The following is a 26,787-nucleotide window of genomic DNA, read 5'->3' on the forward strand; positions in this document are numbered from 1 at the left end:
TGGGCCCCTCATCTTAGAAAAGATGTTCTAGCATTGGAGAGGGATCCAGAAGAGGTTCACAAGGATAATTCCAGGAATGAAAGGCTTATCATACGAGGAGCATTTGATGGCTCTGGGTCTGTACTCACTAGATTTCAGAAGAATCTCATTGAAACCTTTCTAATGTTGAAAGGCCTAGACAGAGTATATGTGGAAAGGATGATTCCCATGGTGGAAGAGTTTAGGACAAGAGGGCACAGCCTCAAGATAGAGGGACACCCTTTCCAAATAGAGATGCGGAGAGATTTCTTTAGCCAAAGGGTGGTGAATTTGTGGAATTTGTTGCCACGTACAGCTGTGGAGGCCAGGTCTTTGGGTGTATTTAAGGCAGAGATTGATAGGTTCTTGATTGGACATGGCATCAAAGGTTACGGGGAGAAGGCTGGGAACTGGGGTTGAGGAGGAGATAAAAAGAGGATCAGCCATGATTGAATGGTAGAGCAGACTCGATGGGTCAGATGGCCTACTTCTGCTCCTATGTCTTATGGTCTTATGGTCTCTTCCATACATCTCATGGTCTCAGATATATTCTTTTGCAGGTACTTCAATATCTGACCCAGAAACTTGCAGGCCAATTCCCACCAAAATCAAGTGGATAATGAATCTTTTTTTGATGTTGTTGATTGGAGAAGGAGTGTGGCAGAACATCAGGAGAGCCCAAAGGGATCCAAACCTCTCTACCAAACCCCAACTGGATGTGGGGTTGGATTTCATATCTCTCAATAACACAGGAGGTTAATCTGCCATTGAGTCTGTACCAGTCCTCAGAGCAACCCTATCAATTACATCCCCCACTTACTCCCTTGCAACCTATTCCTTATTACATGTACGTAAGCTTCAGTCTGATTCCTCTATTGCCTACCGATGCCAGAGGTAGGTTATAATTGACCTATCAGACTGCACACATTTGGGATTCCGAAGGAAACTGGAACAACTGGGATGGGAATCACAGACAGAAGTTACAAACTCAAGGCAAACTACCAGAGGTCAGGATTGAACCTGGGGACGTGGACTTAGAGTCATAAAGTCATAGAAAGCTACAGCACAGAAACAGGCCCTTTGGCCCATCTCGTCCATGCTAAACCATTTAAACTGCCTACTCCCATTGACTTAAGAGGCATCAGCACCACCTGCTGTGTCACTGCGCTGCCCTGTTCCAAGATAATGAGCAACAGTGGGAGAAGGACTTGGTGTTGCTTATTCTGTAGCTTTCATACCTGGCCCAGTTTATCACTAACATGTCTGACCTCCACGGTTTCCACAAACCTGTTCTGTCTCTGCCTTGGACGTGGGCAGCATTAGAATCAGCAACAGTACAGTGCAGGACAGAAAATAGACTCTACATTATAATCAGAAATATACAATATATAAAAAATAAATAAGCAGTGTAGAAAGGGATCAATAATATTGAGATAGTGTACATGGGTTCATTGTCCATTCAGAAATGTGATGGTGAAGGGGAATTTGCTGTTCCTAAACACTGAGTGTGTATCTTCAGCCTCCTCAACCTGCTCCCCAATGGCAGTAGTAATAAGAAGAAGACATGTTCTGGGAGATGGGGATCTTTCAGTACTGATGCCAGCATTCTGAAGTACTGGCTTTTGAAGACGTCCTTAGCGCTGGGGAGGTTAGTGCCCACGATTGAGCTGGCTGAGTTTACAATCCTTTGCAGCTTTTTCTGATCCTGTGCAGAGGCCCCTCTGGTCCAGATAGTGACAATGAATAAGCATTCAGCCCGCGGTGGAGGAAGAGGATTTCAAAGATTTACAGCCCCCTGCATACACCAGTTTCTCCCTCATCTCAGACCTAAGGAGACTCAAGTTTATCTTGAGGACCTGCCTCCTGATTCTGAACTGTTCACTGAGATGAAACAGCATCTCCCTCTCCAATAGTCTCTGATGGATTCCCGTGATCACTACTGTTACATATGCACAAAGCAAGAATGACAATGGAGTAGTGGTATAAGATGTTTTTACTGAGTCATGGTAGAAATACGAAGAGAGCATGTTGTGGGTGGTGGGGATCCTTAATGACTGATACCACCATTTTGAAGTATCTGCTTTTGAAGATGTCCTTGACCCTGCGGAGGTTAATGCCCAAGACTGAGCACCCTGTACACACTAGGCAATTTACAATGTGGGAGCTACGACCCAGCCCACCAAGGATGAAACCATGCACATCTGAAAGTCCATGAGAAAGGAGAGGGGGCCCTCTGCACACAGGAGGCTCAATCAATTAATTGATCGCAATTGATCCAATAAGGTTCAGCCATTCATTTTTCGAAACTCCATTCAGTAACATGTAAGCATCCTCGCTCACTCACACCTCAAAGGACAGGCACTAGAGTCAGTTGTGTAAATCTGCACTGCACTGACCTCAGGTTAGGATAACTTGCTCAGTCAAGGAGGTGAAAGTCACACAGTAATCTGCACAGAGCTTTGTACTAAAGGATCAGCTATGGTCATACTGAATAGTAGAGTAGCCTCAGACGACCATATCATCTGCTTTTATTTTACGTTTCAGTGTTCAATTGCTTCATCCACACACCTGTGGTACATCCCGACATACTATTCCCTTCCCAAATGTTCTTTCACTCTGCACGTTTACTCTTTGAGGCTCACAAAGCAACAACCTGCAGACAATCTAAGTATGTTGACCTGCACAGTCAGAGGAGTGGTACTGAGTGAGTGCCATGATCTTTTTGAGGCAGTATTGAGGGAGTGTGCCATAGTCAGTGGAAGAATGGTGAGGCAAGCTGTGTAGTTGCTGGTATCGAGCACCTTTTTGCTACGTCTTCCAACAAACAACAATTAACTCAGAGTGGGTCAATCATAAGCAATTTATTTTACTTGCTGCAAGGGAAGACTAGCACTGCACAAGAGCCAGCGATAGCTTCGAAAAAACAGCATGCACAAGTGTTATCTACTCATGCCAATTCAAGGATAGAGTGCATTCTGTTAGTCAACTTAATCAGTGTACTTAGTATTCTTTCAGTAACCAAATCCACTTGTCTTTTTGCAGTCATATACTCAAAAGTCTATTGGCATAATGTTGCACAAACATTATTAGCAAAGCACTCTGGTACAATACAGGTTCTATTTTGTTACGGACAGAAGTGCCACTTTATTATGACAAGAAAAGTGCATTTCCACACTGTGCCAGTACTGAGTGAGTGCTATAGAGTCACAGATGGGGCCCACACTGAGGGAGTACTGCACGGTTGTCGTGGACAGTACAGGGAGAGTGCTTTTTTCACCATTTTAATTCCACTGTCCATTCCCATTCTATTAATCTGCTACCTCATCTACTGCCACAATAAGACCACTCTCAAGATGGAGGAACAACATCTCATGTTCTGTCTGGGCAGCCTCCTGGTACTTCTATTTCTGGTAATTTCTCACCCCTCCTCCTCTTCTCTTTTTCTATTCTCTATTCTGGCTCCACTCTTATCCCTTTTCTTCTTCTCACCTGCAACTCCCTCGGATGATACTACTCCCTCCCTTTCTCCAATAGTCCACTGTCCTCTCCTGTCATATTCCTTCTTCTTCAACCTTCATCTTTTCCACCTATCACCTCCCAGCTACTCACCATCCCCCCTCCCTCACCAACCTACCTTCCCCCTCACCTGGCCTAATATCACCTTCCAGCTTGTACTGTTTCCTCTCCCCCCCCCCCATTCTTATTCTGGCTTCTTTCCCCTTCCTTTCCAGTCCCGATGATCCATGGCAGCCCAAAATATCAACTCTTTATTCTTTTCCATAGATGCTACCTGACCTGCGGAGTCCCTCCGGCACCTAGTGTTTGTTACTCTGGGGAAGCAGTAGCAGTTATGCACTTCACACGCACAGTTTTTGGGGCAGTGCCAAAGAATGGCTACACGGTCAGTGGAAGAGCACTGAAGGAGATCTGGACTGTCAGATAGGCAATGTAGAGAGAGTGCTGCATTCTCAATTATATAGAACATAGAACGGTATAGCAGCATACAGGCCCTTTGGCCCACAATGTCATTCCAACCCATTAGCCTGCTCTAAGATCAATCTAACCCTTCCGTCCACATTGCCCTCCATTTTTCTGTCATCCATGCACTTATCTAAGAACCTCTTAAAGTCACTAATGTATCTGCCTCTACCACTACCACTGGCAGGGCGTTCCACACATCTGCCATTCTCTGTGTAAAAAAACCTACCACTGGCATCCCCTACACTTGGCTTCAGTCACCCTAAAATCATGCTCTCTCAGTTTAGCCATTTCCGCAAGAAAGGAACTGGCTGTCCACTCGATCTATGCCTCTTATCATATTGTACACCTCCATCAAGTCACTTTTCATCCTCCTTTGCTTCAAGGAGAAAAGCCCTAGCTTGCCCAACTCTTCTTCATAAGACTTTTCTTAATCTAGGAAGCATCTTGGTAAATCTCCCCTGCACCCTCTCTAAAGCTTCCACATCCTTATATTTAGGCAATCAGAACTGAGCACAATATTCCAAGTATGATCAAATCAGAATTTTACAGAGCTGCAACATTACCTTGCAGTTCTTGAACTCATAAAGGCCAAAAAAACATTCACCTTCTGAACCATCCTATCAACCTGCACTACAACCTTGAAGGGTCTATGGGCGTAGACACCAAGATCACTGTTCCTCCACACTGCTAAGAATCTTGCCATTAACATGTACTCTGCCTTGAAGTTTGACCTTCCAAAGTGAATCACTTCACAGGTTTCCTGATTGAACACCATCTGGCATTCCTCAGCCCAGCTCTGCATCCTGTCACTGTCACATTGCCAACTTCTGACACTATCCACAACCTTCATATCATCTGCAAACTTACTAATCTTCCCTTCCACTTCCTCTGAGTTATTTATAAAAATCACGAAGTGCAGGGGTTGCAGAACAGATGCTTGAGGAACACCACTAGTCACGGACCTCCAAACACAATACCACCCTCTGCCTTCTGTGGGAAGCCAAGTTTCCCTGGACCTCATGCCTTCTGACTTCCTGAGTGAGCCTGCATTGATGAACCTTGTAGAATGTGTTACACTATAAATACCACATCCACTGCTCTATTTTTATCAACTACCTATAGTTCTGAGGAAATATTGCATTTTCAAAAGAACAATACTGTTCAAATGATGAATTGTTAAACTGAATCTCCATATCACAATGAAGTATAAAAAATCTCCATTGGTACAAATGAAGTAAAATAGGTTGTTTACTACCTAACTTACAAAACTCTTCTCGGGTAACTAGCTTAACTCAGCTGGTTATCAAGTTACTATCCTATTAGTTCTATTCTTCTCTGCACAGACCATACTTGATTTAACTATTTCCAGAATTTTCTATTGCCTCTGGTTACTCAATATCTGCAGCATTTTGTACTTGATCATAAGCTGACTTTCGTTCATGAAAAATCATTGTGCACAAACTATTTGCTGTGTTTCCCAAATTCATCAATATATTGACTAAAAGATTACCTCAATACACTGGACACAGATCAAAGCACACAACATGGACAAAGATTAAAAGCACATTTATAATCAAAGAATGTATGCAGTATAAAACCCTGAGAATTGTCTTCTCTCAGACAGCCACAAAACAAAGAAACCCCATGGAACACGATCAAAGAAAAACATCAAACTCTCAACATGCGGAAAAAAGAACAAATCTCTCAAATGGCAAAATTAAAAAAACAAAGAATACAAAACATCAAATTACAAGTCACTAAAACAGTCTCTGAGTGTTCAGTTTAGTTAATTTCAGTTCAATTTAGTGCTGTCGTTTGTTGATTGCAGGTCATAGAGCCAATCTGTCCTGATCAAACTAGTGATGAAAAAAGAGTCGCCAGAAACCAGAAACACATCATAACATGAACTAAAATTCTAGGCAAGGTAAAATCTAAATGACCTTGACAAAAATTGCCCAAAGATCATGGAGAATCACCATCCATATATTCAGTATAAGGATAATCCAACCATCCCAGTCAATGAGCACTCAAATACCTTATATACAGATCTTCCAAATACTCCAGGCAAAGTGCAGTCAAATACCCTGGAAAATTACTGCTCAAATATCAAGGACTAAGATCACCCAACAATTTCAGGCAAGGACCATGCAAATATCTACACAGGGACCAGGCAGATACACTGGACCAGGAAAACCTTAATACTCTAGACAACAATTCAATAAAAATAATGAATATACAGTACTATGCAAAAGTCTTTGGCATATACTGTATATATATATCTAGGAGGAGCCCCCACCACTATCCCGTCATCGGTGAACTTGGCAATGTTGTTGTAGGAGAGCCATCTCGCTCTCCCTCGCTGGTGAGAGAGAACCTGTCTGAGATGTTGAAGTGTTGGGATGGACTGTAGTTTTTGATGGACTCTAGATCATGGTCTCTTTGAGAGCTTTGCTATGCTTGCATGGTGGGTGGTGGCAGGATTGATTTCTGCTGGAGCAAGTGAGGACAGGGGGAGGGTTAATGCTTTTGTTGCTGTTTGTGCATGGGAAGGGGGAGGGGGCTTTGGGGTTCTAATGTTTCCTATCATTCATTCTTTGAGTTATTTTTCTGTCTCATGGATGTCTGCACAGAGTAAGAATTTCAGGTTGCATACTGAATACATTCTGTGATATTAAATTGAACCATTAATGTTATTGCCCGGGTGCTTGGTCGTGCAGTTGTGTGTGAGCAGCGTGTACATCAGTGGGCTCGGCACACGGTCCTGTGGAATACCCCTGTTGAGGAAGATGGAGAGGGAGGAGCAGTTGCGTACCAGGACCTGTTGATTTTGTCCCAGGTAACAGTTCTTTCGGGGTGGAGCTGAATACCAGGCACCCCGCCTCTGTTTATTATTCATTGTTTGGAATGGAGTTCGGAATCTGCATTCAGCAAAAGGATGAAAATAACTTCAACAATCAGGAAGAGAGGCCAGTTCAGCAAAGGTACGATGACATTCACCCACTGCTCTACTCTCTCTACACTCATGATGTGTGGCTAGGCAAAACTCAAACAGCATCTATAAATTCACTGATGACAATACTTTGCTATTCATCTTCTGCACTATTTTAAAAATTTACTTCTTGTTGTACCTTATAGTAATTTTTTTAATGTTTCTACCACGCTGCTGCCACAAAACAACAAATTTCATGACATCTGCTCAGTGGCCACTTTACTAGGTAACTCCTGTGGTCTTCTGCTGCTCTAGCCCATCCACTTCAAGGTTTGACGTGCTGTGCATTGGAGATGCTCTTCCATAGATCATTGTTTTAACGCGTCGTTATTTGAGTCATTGTCGCCTTCCTATCAGCTTGAATCGGTCTGACCATTCTCCTCTGACCTCTCTCATTAATAAGGATTATTTTTCCCACAGAACTGCTGCTCACTGGATGTTTTTTTGTTTTTTGTACTATTCCCTAGAGACCTGAAAAACTCAGGAGATCAGCAGTTACTGAGATACTCAAACCACCCCATCTGGCATCAGAAATCATTGCATGGTGGAGTCACTTAGATCACAATTCTGAAGTTTAGTTTGAACAACTGAACCTCTTGACCATATCTGCATGCTTTTATGCATTGAGTTGCAGCCACATGATTGGCTGATTAGATGTTTGCAATAATGCAGTGTACAAGTAGTTTTTTAACGTATTGCACTGTACTACTGCCACAAAACAAATTTCATGACATAGGTGAGCGATTCTGACTCCTGCTTTTGTTACAGACTTGTGCAGGGTACTTGAGGGTAAAAATCTTGAGAACCAAGAAGAAATAGACAGTGCAACAGTGTTATCTCAGTATAATTTGACATCTTATTACTTCAAGAACAACCTTACTGACATCTGTGTGAAAAGAAAATTGGGTGACCATTTAAGCATCTTCACCTTTCTAGTACATCTCAAACTGATGTGCTGTCTATTATTCAGCCTGTATGAATGTTCATGCATGTTTCTCTAATAGTTTGTCAAAATCAGTGTAACAATTACACCATCAGATTTTTTTTTTTGAAGATTCTCCTAACTTCGAAGAGCAAATCGTATTTTTCGCACCACAGTTTCAGATTGTGAAGAGGCTGAAAGATCTTGCTTGTTGCATTGTATGTTGGAGTTGATGAGGCTTAAAGGCTGAAGTGAAATTCTAGAGGAATTTCAACATCTAAATAGTGGTAATTTATGTCTCCTCCCCAGTTTATCACCTCACTCTGGGTCCTCTCCTCCTTCCCTTTCTGGTCCATTCTCCTCTCCTATCAGATCCCTTTAACTTTTCCACCTATCACTTCCCAACTTCTTACTTCATCACTCTTCTACCAGCCACCTGACCTCCCACTCACCTGGCTTCACCTATCACCTTCGAGCTTGTACTCCTTTCCTTCCCTTCACCTTTTTATTCTGGTTTCCATTCCAGTCCTGACGAAGGGTCTTAGCCCAAAATATTGACAGTTTATTCTCCTCTACAGTTGCTGGTTGACTTGCTGACCAGCACTTGTGTGTTGCCCTGTAATTGTAACAGCTTACTCTGCATTTTACAGAGATACACGTGGAGTGGGCCCTTCCAGCCCTTTGTGCCATGCCCCCGATTTAATCCTAGCCTAATCACAGGATAATTTACAATGATCAAATAACCAACCAACTGGTACATCTTTGGACTGCCACAGAAAACTGGAGCAGCTGAAGGAAATCCATGAGTTCACGGGAAGAACGTACAAACTCCTTACAGACAGCGGTGGGAAATGAACCCAGGCCGCTGGTAACCGTAAAGCATTGTGCTAACCTCTGCGGTACCGTGCCTCCAAGAATGGTCTTACTTTGTACTACCTCAGTGTGTTGTAATGAATTGATCTGTGTGAAACGAGATTTTCAATGTATCCCAGTGCATCTGACATAAACCAATTTACCATCTAGAGCTAAATACCTTCATTTTAGAGGTGGCAACCATTTGGAATATTCTACCTCAGAGAACTATGGAAACTCAGTCCTTAAATTCGTTGAAGTGGAGATCAATAGATCAATAAACTGGGATGAGACAGATGGAGAGCTACGATCTGAATGAATGGCAACACAGGCTCAAAGGGCCGGATGAACTACTCTTATTTCTTGTGTTCTGATCCTAATATTATAATCAGCCAGAGTGAAAGAAAAGACTGCTAAAATAATTGAACAATTTATCTGCCAGTCAACTTGCTGACCACAGTTGTGTGACTGGCATTGATTTTTATTGACTTTACACTCATAACTTATAAATGTGTTTGCCGGTCCACCTGTTGAGTTCCTCCGGCAGACTGTTTAAATTGAAAGTAAATTTATCATCAAAGTACGTATTTTGGAGGGAGGAGAAGATGGCAGCGCAATGCAGTGCGTGCAGCCGTTCCGAATGAATATCATATGTGTTAACTAGGGGGCCGTGCACAATCTGGATTTGATGGAGACAGATGTGAGAAGCACGGAGGAACATCTGGAGTAACTTCTGAAATGCCCATTTCGCTGCCGCTGCTACTGTGCGATCAAGAATCTCCAGAGGGGAAGGCCCCAAATCCTCGACTTTGTCTATTGCCTGTTGCCGGGGCTGGGGTTGAAGCGCTTGGCAGAGATGGTGCTCGGTGCTCGGTGTCGGAGAGCTGGTCGGAGGCTCGGAGTTCTCGGACAGACTCGGAGTCGGACTGTGGTCGGATGCTTCCAGTATGCTGCATCGGCAAGTTTGCGGCGCTGGAGGTTCACCGTCTGCATGAGATGATGGGACTTTTGAGAGACTTCGAGACTTTTACCGTGCCATGGTCTGTTCTTATCAAATTACGGTATTGCTTTGCACTGTTGTAACTATATGTTATAATTATGTGGTTTTTGTTAGTTTTTAAGTCGGTTTGTCATGTGTTTTCTGTGATATCATTCTGGAAAAACAGTGTATTATTTCTTAATGCGTGCATTACTATATTACAATAAAAGAGGACTGCGTGTCCTCATAATCTAATCTAATCTAATCTAATATGTCACCATATACTATCCTGAGATTCATTTTCTGCAGGCATTCACAGATAGGAAGAAATACAAAAGACTCAGTGAAAACTACACACAAACCAACAATGTGGAAAAGAAGACAAACTCTGTAATATTAAAAAAACACACTGGTGAGACCTGATTTGGGGTATTGGTTGCCTACCTACAGGAATGATGTAAATGAGGTTGACAGAGTGAAGAGAGAAATCTTCTAAAGGATGTTGCCGGTTCTGGAAGACCTAAGTTATATGGAAAGATTAAATAGGTTAGGACCTTATTACTTGAAATATAAAGATTGAGAGGAGATTTGATAGAGAAATACAAAATTATGAGGGGTGTAGATAGGGTAAATACAAGCAGGCTTTTCCACTGAGGTTGTGTGGGATTACAATCAGAGGTCATGAGTTAAGGGTGAAAAGTAAAAAGTTCAAGGGGAACATGAGGGCAGACTTCACTCAAAGTGTGGAATGTGTTGCCAGTGCAAGTGGTGCAGGCGAGCTCTATTTGAATGTTTAGGAGAAATTTTGATAGGTACATGGATAGTAGGGGAATGGAGGGCTATGGTCCCAGTGCAGGTCGATGGACGCAGGCAGTTTAAATGTCTCGACACAGGCATGAAGGGCCTGTTTCTGTGCTGTACTTTTCTATGACTCTATGACTGTAAATAATAATAATGAATAAATAATATTGAGAGCATGAGTTGTATAGTCCTTGAAAGTGAGTTTGTATGTTGTGCTCAGTGATCAGTTCAGTGTTGGGGTGAGTGAAGGTATCCATGCTGGTTCAGGAGCCTGGTGGTTGAAGGGTAATAACTGTTCTGGCGGGAGCAGAGAGAAACAGTGCGCCGCGTGTGCGCAGCTCTCTGGTGAAAAATGATATCGTATCCATTAAATAGGGGCCGTGGACAATTCTGATTTGATGGAGAGGGACGTGAAAGCACAGAGGAACATCTGGGAAAATTTCTGAAACGCTCGCTCGCTGCTGTCGTTACTGCACGGTCGGGAATCTTTCGGAGGGTAGGCCTCAAAATCCCCGGCTTTGCCTGCTGTTGACAACCGAGAAGGAGGTCGAATCGTTTGGACAGAGATGGCGCTCAGTACTCGGTGTTGGAGAGCTGATCAGACCTCGAAGTTTGCGGATGACTCCGAGTAGGTAGTGAGCGGGCATGGCAGGGAGAGTTTTTCTTCCCTCTCCCGTCTGCGTGAGATGTGGGACATTTGAGAGACTTTGAACTTTTACTGTGCTCATGGACTTCATCATCAAGTTATGGTATTGTTGCACTGTTGTAATTATATGTATAATTATGTGGTTTTGTTAGCTTTTTTCAGTCTTGGTCTGTCCTGTGTTTTGTGATATTACACTGGAGGAAATATTGTATCATTTCTTAATGCATGCATTACTAAGTGACAATAAAAGAGGACTGCATGTCTTCATAATCTAATCTAAACCTGGTGGTGTGGGACTTAAGACTCCTATACCTCCTTCCCAATTTCAGCAGTGAGAAGAGAATATGGCTAGGTGGTGGAGGTCCTCGATGCATGGAGCGAAGTTGGAATCCAGCTCTCATTGAGCAGTTCTCTCAGCTTCCCTTTTCTATCTGCAAGGACCTTGTGTTGACATTGAGCTGCAGTGGCTAAATTGGGCTTCTGTACCTCAAGCCTGATGGTAGTAGTGAGAAGAGGGCATGGCCTGGATGGAGGATGTCCTCGATGGATGTTTGTATGCTTTATCCCCCTTTCGAGATGATAAATCCTTTTTCGTTGTTGCCCATTCCTCAATATTTTGGAGAAATTATCGGAAGAAGTAGCTGCACTTCCTCTAATCTTTAAACAGAACTAGTCTACAGAGCAAATCAACCTTATCAGAACACAACTGTCGAAGACACATGACTGTGTCTCAGTCCCAGCTCTTTGGCTGTAGATAAACAATAAATTAGGAGGAGCCATGGTAGCGCCACAGTTAGCACAACACTATTACAGCGCGGGGCGTTCCGGGGTTCAGAGTTCAATCCCGGCACCCTCTGTAAGGAGTCTCTGCACGTTCTCGCCGTGGAGTGTGTGGCTTTCATAAATTTTCCTGTGATTAAGTCAGAACTAAATTGGGGTTGTTGGGGATTTGCCTGGCAGTGCAGCTCGGAGGGCTGATTCTGTGCTGTATCTCTACATAAATAGTTAGATAGACAGCCGGATGATAGCTAAATAGAAAATAAATAAATAGTGCAGAAAAGTTGGGGCCATTCTCATTTGAGCAGTGAAGTTATGAGGAGATTTATTCAGGTTTGTCAAGAATACCATAGTAAAATATAGTGAAAAGTCTCATCACTGGAAGAAAAATAATCAGGGGGCACAGGTTTGAATTAATGTGCAAAAGATCAGGAACGGCATGTGGATACAAGTCAATTTGAAGGGAAACAAAATTTTACTATATTGGGAAGGAATGGGGGAATGGCCTAACTAGAATGTTGTTCTTTGAAAGAGCTGGTGGAATGGCTTGAGACACGGACTATTCCGTGAATCGACGCACTTCATTATCCTGCATCGTGTGGTATCGTGTAGGATCATGGTCTCAGAACACCTCATCTGTTCACCTTATACACAACTGTTCTTTTCTTCTGCTTATTCTTTTCCAGTCCAGATTTCTTGGCAAATTTTTCTACAGATGTAGTTTGTCATTGCCTTCTTCGTTATCAGTTAACTTCACAGCATCAGTGACCTGGGTTCAATTCCCGCTGCTGTCTATAAGGAGCTTGCACTTTCTCCCTGTGACTGTGTGAGTTTCCTCCAGGTGCCCTGATTTCCTCCCACAGTCCAAGGACATAAGGGTTCGGGTTAGTAAGTTGTGAGCAGCTATGTTGGCCCCTCAAACATGGTGACACTTGCAGGCTGCCCCCAGCACATCCCTGGAAGGTGTTGGCCATTGATGCAAATGATGCATTCCACTGTTTTGATGCCTCAAAGTACGTGTGACAAATAAAGCAAATCTTTAAATCTTTACCTCTTTACAGTTCTGTCTGTGGTTCCTTTGAGGTCAGCTGTTAACTGTGTACTGCATACCACAAGCATAAACTTCATGGCATTTGCAAAGTTTGAAATATTGTCCTTAACATTTAATATTTAAACATTTGGCTGAAGGGACTAAATGTGTCACTTGCAAAGTTTCTGATGTAACAAAACTGTTTTGGAATGTCAGTGATGATGGGGATGCAAAGAGGTTTCAGAGCAGCCTAGACAATCTGAATGAGTGGGGCTAACAAGAAAGATGGAGAGTAAAGTGGAGGAAACTTCCTTCATTCAGGTCAGGTCAGAAATCAGAAATATTGAGTATTTTTAAATGGCAATTGATTGAGAAATATTGATGTTTTAAAGAGACTTAAGCATCCTTGTACACAAGCTAATGGAAGCTAACATGCAGGTGTTGCAGGCAGTTAGAAAACAATCTGTTGACCTTAATTGCAAGAGGATTTGAATATTGAACTCAACCCAGCACACCTTGGTCACATTCCACCCCACCATTAGTCATGTCTGCATGAGGTGCTGCCTCAAGAAGGCAATACCTCTTATCAAAGATCCCTGACGTCCATGCCATCTTCTTACAACCTCCTGTGGGCAGGAGGGACTGAAGCCTGAAGTTCCACAACACCAGGTTCAAGAACAGCTACTTCCCTTCAACCATTTGGTTCTTGAACGAACCTACGCCACCCTAATCACCACCTCAGTATGGCAACACTATGACCACTTCGCAATGCAATGAACTTTGCTTTTGCTTGTTCTAATTTTTTTTGCAAGAAAGAATATCGTACTCTTCTTGTAAAAAAAATTATGTTTAGTTTCTGTTTTTCTTGTGGATGCGGTGTCTGAAAATGCCGCGTGTCTGCATGTTGCTGTAAGTAAGGTTTTTATTGCATTGATTCACACAGGTACTTGTGGATTTGACAACAAACTTGACTTTGACAATTATACAGAATTATAGAGAATGCTGTACACTGAATACAGGTGAGGTCAGACTCAATTCTGGTGGAGTGGTCATTTTCCGACACACAATGTGAGAGTGTTACTTGGACAAACCTGAGTGTTTGCGTGGATGCTGATCTCCCAAGTCTTGTGTACGTGCTCTCACTACCTCTAGTCTTGTCAGGTCCACTACAGCAGAAGGCTGTTTATTGGCTTGCATCAGCAGAACAAATAAAATTGCCGAAAAAAAGGAATCTTCTGCTGATTCGCTCTCTAATCGAGAAAGCTATGGAAAACCTAACCTTCCCATTTCAGCCAAGTACAGTATTGTGTAAAAGTCTTAGGCACATATATATAGCTAGGGTGCCTAAGATTTTTTGCACCGTACTGTAGTAATTTTATGCAATGCACCGTAATGCTGTTGCTCCAAAACAAAGAAACTCATGACATATGTAAGTGATCATAAACCTGATTCTGATATGGGTCTCTACTGAGAGTAGGAAGGGGGCAGGGAGAGAAGAATCCGGGTTGGGAAAAGGGGAAGGGAGAGGGGAGGGAGCGGGAAGCACTTGAGACACTCTGTAATGATTAATAAACCAAATGTTTGAAATCAAATAACCTTTCCTGGTGTCTCAGGGCTGGGTGTGTCTGCACCCACACCACCCACACCCCACTGCCGTACCACGGGCACTCCCTCTCTGCCAGCTGTCTCACACCCCTCCCAGGTGCTCCAGCTCTGCCATGCCGAACATCCTTTGCTCCTGACAGATTTTACGAACTCGTTCTCTGCTCCACATTGACAAATACAGTACTGTGCAGAAGCCTCAGACACCCTCGTTATATATATGCACCTAAGTCTTTCCAACAGTCCTGTAGCTATGCAAAATCAGTGCAGAGAACTCATCCATCATTGAGCCCACATCACGAATGAGCTACTCAGATCATTAAAGCCTTGGGCATAATTTCAAAACCCATTGATTTCCAAATGACATGGTGACTGCTTCTTTTGGATCAAGACCAACAATGTGCCGGCTGCAGTTTGAACAAACTTCTCAGTGCAAAACTGATACAACTCAAGAGTAAGCCAAATAATGTTTCACAGAATCAGAACACCAGAAGGACTGGATGAAGTAAACATATTAGTGACTCTGGTAGCAGCTCAAAGAAAAGAGGCTGGGATCTGCGAATGAACACAAGGGACTGAAGGCGACCAGCAGGGTGCCTCAGTAGGGTAGCAGTTTCAATTCCGACGCTGTCATTTAGAAGTTTGTAGGTCCTTCCTGTGAGCACGTGGGTTTCCTCCCACAATCAGAAGATGTACCTGTTAGTAGCTTAATTGGTCATTGTAAATTTTCCTGTGTGTAGGCTAGGGTTAAATAGGTGGATTGCCTAGTGGTGCCGCTCATTGGGCTATAAGGGACTGTCTCTCTAAATAAATAAATCTCTTCTTCAAGGGATTTTATTTTGAATGCGGTCTGCCTGCCTCGCATGGAGATTGTGTCAAATCTACCCTTACTCTCAAAATGCATTAGTGTACAAAGCAGTGGTAATCCCAACGCTCCTGTATGCATCAGAAATCTGGACAACATACCGACGACATCTGAAGGCACTTGAAAAGTTCCATCAACGCTGTCTTCGAAACATCTTAAATATCAACTGGGAGGATAGAAGAACCAATGTCAGCATGCTAAATGAAGCAAAAACAACAAGCATTGAAGCCTACGTCATCAAGAACCAACTAAGATGGAGTGGTCATGTTGTTTGGATGAAAGACGAACATCTGCCGAAACAAATCTTCTACTCCCAGCTTAAAGAAGGCAAACATAAAAGAGGCTGACAACAGAAGAGATTCAAAGATGTCTTAAAAGCCAACATGAAGAAATGTAGCATCGACATCAACAACTGGGAAACCAATGCCAAAGACAGGAAACTCTGACAAGCCATCATCCGAGAAGGAACAGCAACTTTCGAAGCCAACAGATGTGCAGAATTAGAAGAAAAGAGAAGAAAATGGAAAGAGAGGCAGCAACAACCAAAGCCCGATCTGCCATCTGGAACTACCTGTCCTGAATGCGGAAGAACTTTCAAAGCCAGGATTGGACTCATAAGCTACTTGAGAGCCCATAAGTAGATCAACAGAATGAAGACCATTATCCTCGACCTCGAGGGATAGGCACGACGATGATTAGGTAATCATGGGAGAGTGCTACATGAGGCAATATTCAGTCACAAGCACTGACTGAGAGAGGGAGGGGAAGAGGGAGAGAGGGGGGAGGGGGAGGGCGAGGGGGAGGGAGAGGGAGAGTCTGACTGACTGAGAAGGGCATAACCTTACTCTGCATTACCACTGCCACTTCCAGGTTCATCGAGTATTAGAGCGACGAAATGGGAAAGGCCAATCGGCCCATTGAGTTCACACCAACCATCAACTACCCACTTCATGAGGCCATGTTGGTCGGGGTTGACCATGGATATAGGTCCTAGTTGTCTATGTGACATGCAAGCTGTTACGCAAAGCAGGGCAAGCTGTTGCCCATATAGCCTTCGGTCTTCTATGTTCCAAGGAATAAAGTTCAAACCTATTCAATCTTTCCATGTAACTCAGGTGGAAAGGAACAGCATAGATCGATACAGTTTGGCACCAGCAGCATAAGAGTTGTCGGTCGGCATTGAACTCAACCCAGGACTGCCTTCAGGACTCCAGTTCCAGATTTTTTCTCCGGATTTACTGCTGAAGCCTTCCCCATGAGTGGATATAGCTGCAAGGCAGTGGAGACTTGAGATCAGGGTTTTCCTTTTCTTAGGTGAACTTCCAACCATAGCTGAAGAGCCCCATTTGCTCAAAGCAACTGGTTTTAAGGCTCCAATAATCCGCCGTTGCCCCTTCTTCTGTCAGTAGAAACGGTTCTGCTAGGCTTAGTAGCTAAGCCACATGCGAAGACCAGGAGTTGGACTTAGTTGTCAGAGGCAATTTGAGTCACATGCCATTGAGAGCATTAAATAGGTAGTGGGAGCTTTTCCCCATTACCTGCCCCAGCTACGACGACCTTAGGGACCCCACTTAACTACCCACTTAAACTACATGTTAGTACCCGACATTACCATTAACTCCCCTCGCTCAGATTCTACAACTCACTTTACAAATTAGGGGCAATTTACACTAGCCAAATAAACTAGCCAAAAAGTAGTTCAAAGTTGAAAGTAACTTTATTATCAAAGTAGGTACGTGTCACCATATACTATCCCGAGATGCGTTTTCTTTCAGGCATTCACAGTAGAACAAAGAAACACAATGGAATCAATGAAAAATTACATACAAAGACCGACAAACAATGTTCAAAAGACAAACTGTGCCAATATAAAATAAGCAAATAGTTAATTTCCAAATTTCAAATTTCAAGTTTAATTTTAATTCAACCATACATGAATATAGCCAAATGAAACAGCGTTCCTCTGGGGCCAAGGTACAAAATCCATTACCAACGGCGCACAGCAGACTATATATAGCACACAGCACAAATAGTTACGATTTCAGAAAAAACATAGTCACAAAGTCTATATCTTGGTCTGTCCTGTGTTTTTGTGATATCACACGGGAGGAATATTGTATCATTTCTTAATGCATGCATTACTAAATGACAATAAAAGAGGACTACAAGTCCTCATAATCTAATCTAATCTAAAGTCAACAGTGAACATAAAATATCAGCGAACAGCAAATACACGTGTAACCAGTACGAGCGCTGAGCCACAACTGACGTCTGGCGGCCTCTGCTAGTGCTGCCACGTCACACCTGAGTGACGTCAGCTGTTGGCGAAAAAGACTTCGGTTTTCAGAGCTTTCTGGATTTCAGAATTTTGGATAAAGGAACGTGCACCTGTATAGCAACCACAAATAAATAATACTGAGAAGATGAGTTGTGGAGTCTTTGACAATTAGTCCATAGGTTGTGGGATCAGTTCAGTACTGAAGGGAGTGAAGTTTTCCTTGCTGGTTCAGAGTTCTTTTAGATGTGCCAATGTAAATTTCTACAGATGTACTGTGGAGAGCATTCTAATTGGCTGCATCACCGTATGGTATGGGGATAATGCACAGGATTGAAGTAAGCTACAAAGAGTTGTAAACTTAGTCAGCTCCATTATAGGTACTAGCCTCCATAGTATCCAGGACATCCAGCACCCAGGACATGCCTTGATCTCACTGCTCCCATCAGGGAGGAGTTACAAAAGTCTGAAGGCATGCACAATGCTTCAGGAACAGCTTCTTCCCCTCTCCCATCTGATGTCTCGATGGACATCGAACCCATGAACACTAACTCACTACTACTTTATTTCTATATTTGCACTATTTATTTAATTCTATTTGCAATATACGTTTGTATATTTATTGCAATTCACAGTTTGTTTTTCTATTATTATGTATTGTATTGTACTCCTGCCACAAAGACAATAAATTTCACGACATATGCTGGTGATATTAAACCTGATTCTGTACTACCCTTAGTCCTTGGGCTCAGTAGGGTTTGGGCTATTGTCTAAACTTTTCTGCCATTTTCCCTCATTAAGAGTTTACCCATCTCTCAGACGCACTGCCCCAGGTCCATCGTTCTCCTGACTGAGATCAAGTTCTTCCTCTCCACACCACATCTGATTGCTTTTAACACATCATTCATCTCACAGGGCATCCACTGATCCAAAAGCCTGATAGGATGCAGATCATTGTAAGTGAGACCTGTGGGGTCATAACTTTGCCCACTTCATGACCGTGAGATCTGGAACCTGTTGTATTTCTTCTCACGCACTGTCCTACCTTCACAGTGGCGCATGACTTCTCCATTCCTGAACAAAAATATCCATGCACACAGCCTGACAGAAACTTTGACTGTTTCATTGACGTGCATCCCAAATGTATGCCTGAAGCTCTGTTGATCTGTGAAACCATTCTGAAGAATCAAAGTGCCATAACAGTCAGAGAACTGTATACGTGTGTGGGTAGAGGCAGAGAGGTGAGGAGCAGGGCTTGATTTGCTGTTGTTGCTTTGTCACTTGCTGTTTTCTGTGTTGTCTGCCAAGATATGTAATGGACTCAGTCTGCTATGGAAACACCAATGCCTTTGAATGGAAAACCCTACCAAAGGTAGTGGATTTGGCCCAGTACGTCATGGGTAAAGCCCGCCCAACCATTGAGCACATCTTACTTGAAACACTATTGTAGGAAAGCAGGATCCATTATCAGAGATCCCCACCACCCAGGTCATGCTCTCTTCGTGCTCCTGCCATCAGGTAGACAGTACAGAAGCCTCAGGACTCACACCACCAGGTTCAAGAACAGTTACTACCCCTCAATTATCAGGTTTGAATAAAAGGGGGTAACTACACTCACCTGCCCTTCCATTGAAATGTTCCCACAGCCAATGATCTCACTTTAAGGTCTCTTTATCTCATGTTCTCGTTATTTATTGCTATTTATTTATAATTGTATCTGCACAGTTTGTTGTCTTCTGCACTCTGGTTGATCTTTCATTGATCCTTTTATAGTTACTAATCTATAGATTTGCTGAGTATGCTCACAAGAAAATGAATCTCAGGGTTGCATATGGTGTCATATATGTACTTTGATAATATGATTTATTTTGAACTTTGAACTTTATTGTGGGCATGCTGTGTTTGCGACGGAATGAGCCCTGGCACGTGCGGACTGCCCCCAGCATGTGTTGGTTAACACAAGTGGCACATTTTACTGTACGTTTGAAGACACACATGATAAATAAATCTGTATCTGAATAACCTCTGAGAGAAATATGGAGTGCTTTTCACAGGTACCTGGCAATGGTTTGATGATAGTGGTGTCACAGAGAAGGATTAATAGTTTTAGAGCCTGTAAATAAACTGAAGTGTCATGGTGTAAGCTTACAGGAGGAAGGGAAGGATGGCGGAGAAGAAAGGGAGAGCCCAGCGCAAGAACCAGAAAGCCAAGAGGGACGAATTGCAACTGTAAACGGAAAGCAAGGAGAACTGCAAGAAAAGCAATTTCAAACTGATTCCACTCAAAGACATAAGTAATTAAATTCACTTGAAACAAAATGGTATTTTGATATTTATGAAGTGCCGAGTAGACAGTCTGATTGCTTTTTGCAGAATTATGTGCAAATCTAGGAGGACCAAATTAAATCTTGCATCATGGTGCTCTGAGCCTAGTCGTACAAGCAGAGGACATGGTATCTGGTACCGGGAATGACGTTAGCATTTCCTTGAATACTCTTTCTTTATTCCTGTTGGTAGTTTAGGATTTGAATAGATTAGGTCTGGTGGGTTAGAGAGTCACAATGTCATTCCTGATGAAATGGGCTCTGAAAACTCACAGTTATTCCTCAATCACAGTTTATTTACCTGTGCTCAAGGAGAACAGCCTGGCTCCTGTCACCACACTGTTCTTAAGACTGAACAGAGACAACCCATTTTTATACAGAATTGACTACCAGTTATGGATATTGACCATTTGGCAAACTGTGTATGTTGAAATTACCTTATTTGGAAGATCAATCGCTATTCAAAAATTGAAACTACAAGCTATGGGCGGCATGGTAGTGGTTAGCATAACCCTTCACTATACCAGCAAAACAGGTTCAAATCCCGCCACGGTCTGTAAGGAGTTTGTACGTTCTCCCCGTGACCACATGGGTGCTCCAGTTTCCCACCTCAGTCCAAAGACGTACCGGTTGGTAGGTTAATTCGTCGTTGTAAATTGTCCCATGATTAGACCAGGATTAAATCAAGGGATGGCTGGTCATTGTGGCTCAAAGGGCCAGAGGGCCTATTCTGTGATGTATCTCAATCAATCAATAAATAAATAAATAACTAGACGAACTCTTGACCTAACAACTGATGATACTTCAAACTTAGTGAAGCAATTGGCCCTCATTTGGTGTGTAACTTATGTTACATTCTGTCTTCTCTCCATAAGCCAAATGACTCTGGTTCACCGCTGTAGAACGGGAAACCACGCTCTTCAAAGACCTTTCTTAGAAGACCTCTCTTGCTTGTGCTGACTGCCCACTATGGGCTTAACACTATGTCTTGTTCCAACTTCCACAAGACATACTCACTTATGAAGCTACTGAACTGTTGTTGAAGGTAATGAAATGGTAAGATGGGAACTGACAAGCGAGTTTCTCCCAGTTTATTGGGACGTGTCCAAGAATTCTGAAGAGAGCATGGACATGAGAACTAATGGTGAATGGTTCATCTTAGACTAACTAGTTGTATAAGATGATGGGAGGCATTGATCGTGTGGATAGTCAGAGGCTTTTTCCCAGGGCTGAGATGGCTAGCACGAGGGCACAGTTTTAAGGCAGTTGGAAGCAGGTACAGAGGAGATGTCAGGGGTAAGTTTTTACAGAGAGAGTGGTGAGTGCGTGGAATGGGCTGCCAGCGACGGTGGTGGAAGCAGATACGATAGGGTCTTTTAAAAGACTTCTGGATAGGTACATGGAGCTTAGAAAAATAGAGGGCTATGGGTAATCCGAGGTAATTTCTAAGGTAAGGACATGTTCGGCACAGTTTTGTGGGCCGAAGGCCTGTATTGTGCTGTAGGATTTCTATGTTTCTATGATGGTTAATAGGCAGCATGGTACCATAGCGGTTAGCATAATGCTTTACAGCAGGGGTCCCCAACCTGTTTTGCACCGCAGAGCGGTTTATTATTGACAATTTTCTTGCGGACCAGCCAACCGGGGGGTGGGGGGGTGGGTAGGGTTGCCAATGGACAAGAGTAACCATCAAATACGTTGTGTTTACCCCGAGAAGACAATTACCATGAAGCCTTGCACGGGCACCTGTGTGCGCATGCACGTACGTGCCTATTTTTTTTCCACGAGTTGTTTTTGGCGATTCTGTTCGGGGGAGGGAGGTGGTGTTAATCACAACCAGAATATAGAAGATCAGTCAACTATAAGAAAGAAGCAGTGGTTTGAATCTATTGCAGACAACATAATAAATCAATCTGTGTTGGTTATGTTAGATACTGTTACTAGAAGCATTACTATGCAGAGATTCGAGTCTGTTATGTGTGAGTGTAATTGAGTAACACTTCACCCTGTCATGTCGGTCCGTGGCCTCCTCTCCTGCCACGATGAGGCCACTCCCAGGTTGGAGAAACACCACCTCATATTTATCTATTTCTTTCGAGCAAACTGGCCGCACCACCAGCCTGTTAACCCTAGCCCAATCACAGGACAATTTACAAAAACCAATTACCTTACTAACTGGTACATCGTTGGCTTGTGGGAAGAAACCGGAGCACCCGGAGGAAACCCATGCACTCGTGGGAAGGACCAAGAAACTTCTTACAGACCGTGTCGGAACTTCAATCTGGTCTTCAACATCCCAAGTTGTAGGAGTGCTGCACTAACAGCTACACTACTGTGGCGCTGTCTGGGTAGCCTCCAACCTGACGACGTGAACGTCAATTTCTCTGAATTCTGGTAGTACTTCCCTCTTCTTCCATTCCCAGCTCTGGCTTCTCACTTAATTCTTCTCTTCTCCTCACCTGCCCATCTCCTCCCCCTGGTGCCCCTCCTCCTTCCCTTTCTTCCATGGTCCACTCTCCTCTCCTATCAGATTCCTTCCTCTCCAGCCCTTTACCTTTCCCACCTATTACTTCCCAGCTTCTCACTTCGTTCCCCTCCCTCACCTTCCTCCTCCGCATGGTTCCACCTATCACTTTGCAGCTTATAGTCCTTCCCCAACCCTCACCTACTTCTTCTGCCTTCTTCCCCTTTCCTTTACAGTCCTGATCAAATGGTCTCAGCCCAAAACGGTGACTGTTCCATAGATGCTGCCCGACCTGCTGAGCTCCTCCAGCATTTTGTGCGTGTTGCTAACGATTTCGGAGAATTTTACCTAAGACCTTAAGACATAGGACAGAATTACGCCATTTGGCCCATCAAGTCTACTTCTTTCATTTTCCTGATTCTTTTGCAGATCAATAATCAGTTGCCATCTCACACAGTGCACCAAAATAAAGTTGAAATCCGATTTCTCAGCAGTTTCAAACATCCACTAGGGAGGTGTTTCTACTGACAAATGCTCAGTTGCACCTAACCTGCAAAAGGATAGGCAACGTCAGAGCTGTTGGATGCAAGCCTACCTCTTCCTGGATACAGCAAGTGTAGGGGACTCCACAGGCCATTGGTCCTGGCGCATCACAGTCATGGTAAAGGTTCACTTTCCAGTCCGTGTACTCATCTCCTCCACAGCATGAGAACTGTTGGCAAGAGAAAGCTTGGAATTAGTGCTGAACCTAGCAAAGGCATGTGAAAGAGCAGAATGACGAAGGTTAATCCAAGAGCCGCCACTCCCGCTCCCGTCGCCCCATAGATTTTGTCCAGGGGCTCCTGCTTCCTCCCATATTCCAAAGACATATGGATTAGGGGTAGAGTTATGGGCATGCTGTGATGATGCCGGAAGCATAGCGACAACCTGCGGACTGCCCCAACACATTAGGATCGGAAGACGCTACAGCAAGTTGTAAAATTAGTCATCTCCATCATGGGTACAAGCCTCTGTAGTATCCAAAGAGTGGTACCCCAGAAAGGCAGTGTCCCTCATTAAAGTCCCCCACCACCCAGGACATGCCCTCTTCTCAGGTTACCAACGGGAAGAAGGTACAGAAACCTGAAGGTGCACATTCAACGACTCAAGAACAGCTTCTTCCCCTCCGCCGTCCGATTTTTGAATGACCATTGAACCCATCATCTTTTTTTTATTATTTCTGTTTCTACACTATTTTTAGCTTAACTATTTAATATACACACACATATATACCTACTGTAATTAATTTCTTTCTTTTCTTCTGTATTTATCATGTATTACCTTGTACTGCCGGCGGAAACTTAACAAATTTCACAATATATGCCAGTGACATTAAACCTGATCCTGACCTTGGACTGTGCTAGTCACTGACGCAAAAAACACATTTCACTCTGTGTTTCAATGTTTTGATATACATGTGATCAATAAAGTTAATCTTTAACGTTGCCAGGAAACCTTAGTTCCTCCTAAGCCATTACAAGAAAAGTCAGTCTCTGCAGTTACAGTTAACACAGGTAGATCACCTCCCCATTTTCTTACACATGGACGGAGGGACTTGTTCCTGCTGGCCACCCTTGTTAACAAATCACCACAGGATTGTTGTGTCAACATGACTGATCATGCTGACTGCTGTACTATTGTGAAATGGTCAGTCTGGGTTATTCCATGAAGGTTAGATTAGATTAGATTAGATTATGAGAACACTCAGTCCTCTTTCATTGTCATTTAGAAATGCATACGTGCATTAAGAAATGATACAATATTTCTCCGGAGTGATATCACAGAAAACAAGACAGACCAAAGACTAACACTGACAGAACCACATTATAACATATAGTTACAGCAGTACCATAATTTGATGAAGAACAAACCATGGGCACGGTAAATAAAGTCTCAAAGTCCCCGAGTCGATCGACTCCCGAGTCCCCGATAGCAGGCGGCAAAAGGGAGAAACTCCCTGCCATAAATCTCCAGGCACCGTCAACTTGTCGATGCCTTGGAAGCGGCCGACCACAGCCAGCACTGAGTCCATCCGTCCAAAAACTTCGAGCTTCCGACCAGCCTCTCCGATACAGCTTCCCGAGCGCCATCCTCTGCCGAGTGCCTTCGACCTCGCCCCGGCCGCTGATACACGCAAGGCCGAGGATTTCGGGGCCTTCAGCTCCGGAGATTCCGGTTACCACACAGTAGCAGCTGCAGCGAAGCGGGCATTTCAGAAGTTTTCCAGATGTTCCTCCGTATGCTGCCGTCAGGCCGCCATCTTTTCCTTTAAGGTAGCTCAGTTATCCCAAGAAAAAGCAGGATCTGGACAGTGCTAGGGAAATGTCGTTGATACCTTTTGTCTTTTGTTATGGTGGTGGAATATCAATGCTAAAGAGCTATTCAACATCAACACAGCTGCTGAGAAGCCAACAATGAGAGAGTAATTGCCTGTAAGAGCAGCGCTGAGCTAATCAAACACAAAACACTCCTTTAGCATCTTCTACAATTATATATAGGCTGATAGGCCAATCCTGTGTTGAGATAGCTCCACTTCATTTTTTATGACAATGTTGCTCATCACATAACTATTCAACACATCTCCAACTGGTTGTAAGTACAAGTGCAGTAATTGCAAATTTCCACTGTTCTTTTGTAAGTCTTATCACTGCTTGTTTCGTTGTTATTAAAACTCATGATTTTACAATTGATTCTTTATCCGCCCAATGTCCTTTCCATACTCAACTCACCAACTCGATCAAGTCGCAAACCCAAAATCATAGACTTTCATTACGCAACAGTTGTACTGAGTTCAAAGTTCAAAGTCAATTTATTATCAAAGTAGGTATATACTCAGTGGCCACTTTATTAGGTACACCTGCCACCTGCTCGGTAATGCAAGTATCTAATGTGGCAGCAACTCAATGCACAAAAGCATGCAGCCATGGTCAAGAGGTTCAGTTGTTGTTCAGACTAAACATCAGAATGGGGAAGAGATGCGATCTAAGTGACTTTGATCATGGAAGGATTGTTGGAGCCAGACAGGGTGGTTTGAGTATCTCAGAAATTGCAGATCTCCTTTAATTTTCATGCACAAGTCTCTGGAGTTTACAGAGAATGGTGCAAAGAACAGGAGACATCCAAAGAGTCAGAGTTTTGTGGGCAAAAATAACTTGTTAATGAAAGAGGTCAGAGGAGAATGGCCAGAGTGGTTCAAGCTGACAGGGAGATGATAGTAACTCAAATAACCACACGTTACAACAGTGGTGTGTGCAGAAGAGCATCTTTGGATGCACAACACATCAAGCCTTGAGGAGGATAGGTTACAGCAGCAGACTGGGTTCCACTCCTGTACCTAATAAAGTGGCCACTGAGTTTATGTCATCCTGAGATTCATTTTCTTGCGGGCGTTGACAGTAGAACAAAAATCAATGAGAAAACTACAAGCAAAGACTGACACCCAAGCAATGTGCAAAAGAAGACAATCTGTGCAAATACAGAATTAATAGTAAATAAATAATACTGAGGACATGAGTCCTACAGTCCTTGAAAGTGAGTCCATAGTTTGTGGAATCAGTTCTGATTCGAGGCGAATGAAGTTAGCCATGCTAGTGAGCTAGTGAAGTGGATCGAAGTTTTAAACTTTAGACCTGGTTGTTGGCACAGAAGACTCCTTGTTAGTCAGAAACATTTTGCCTGATTAGGAAACAGGTCACTGGGTGTATTTAAGGCAGAGATTGATAGGTTCTTGATTGGACATGGCATCAAAGGTTACGGGGAGAAGGCCAGGAACTGGGGTTGAGGAGGAGATAGAAAAAAAGGGTCAGCCATGATTGAGTGGCGGTGCAGACTTGATGGGCCAGACGGCCAAATTCTGCTTCTATGTCTTGTGGTCTAAAACCTAACTACCCCAACCTTACTTATGCCATTGACCAATACCATTAAGTGAGGGGTCCGTCGATACCAGGCTGGAAATGCTGGAATGGAGGCCAGTTTCAGCAGCACACCAGATCTGCTTTCCGCTCTCCAGTAGGTCTCTTCTCCCTATCCCAACTCTCATATGCAGAAGTTTACACTACTGGATTATTTTGTTTGATAGAATGAATAAGGGGGGACTCTTTTCCCTAGTAATGTGAGGACATACTGCAGATTGAAGGCAATTGGTTAAAAAAAAATGATATGAGGAGATAGCTTTGTTAACGCAGATGTTGCTAGGATACAGAATGTATTGTCTGAAAGCTGTT

General features: G+C 43.3%; 1 protein-coding gene across 5 annotated transcripts in view; it reads right to left on the reverse strand.

Moving 5' to 3' along the window:
- Positions 1–26,787, reverse strand: part of LOC134351054 (tetraspanin-15-like) — a 269,479-nt gene that overhangs the window by 89,052 nt on the left and 153,640 nt on the right. For all 5 annotated transcript variants that reach the window (XM_063057074.1, XM_063057072.1, XM_063057071.1 and 2 more), the window contains one exon: positions 23,121–23,237. In XM_063057074.1, coding sequence (XP_062913144.1) covers positions 23,121–23,237 — 117 coding nt within the window. The remainder of the gene's footprint in view (positions 1–23,120; positions 23,238–26,787) is intronic.

The sequence above is a fragment of the Mobula hypostoma genome, chromosome 8 (genome assembly GCF_963921235.1).
Source record: "Mobula hypostoma chromosome 8, sMobHyp1.1, whole genome shotgun sequence".
NCBI lineage: Eukaryota > Metazoa > Chordata > Chondrichthyes > Myliobatiformes > Myliobatidae > Mobula > Mobula hypostoma.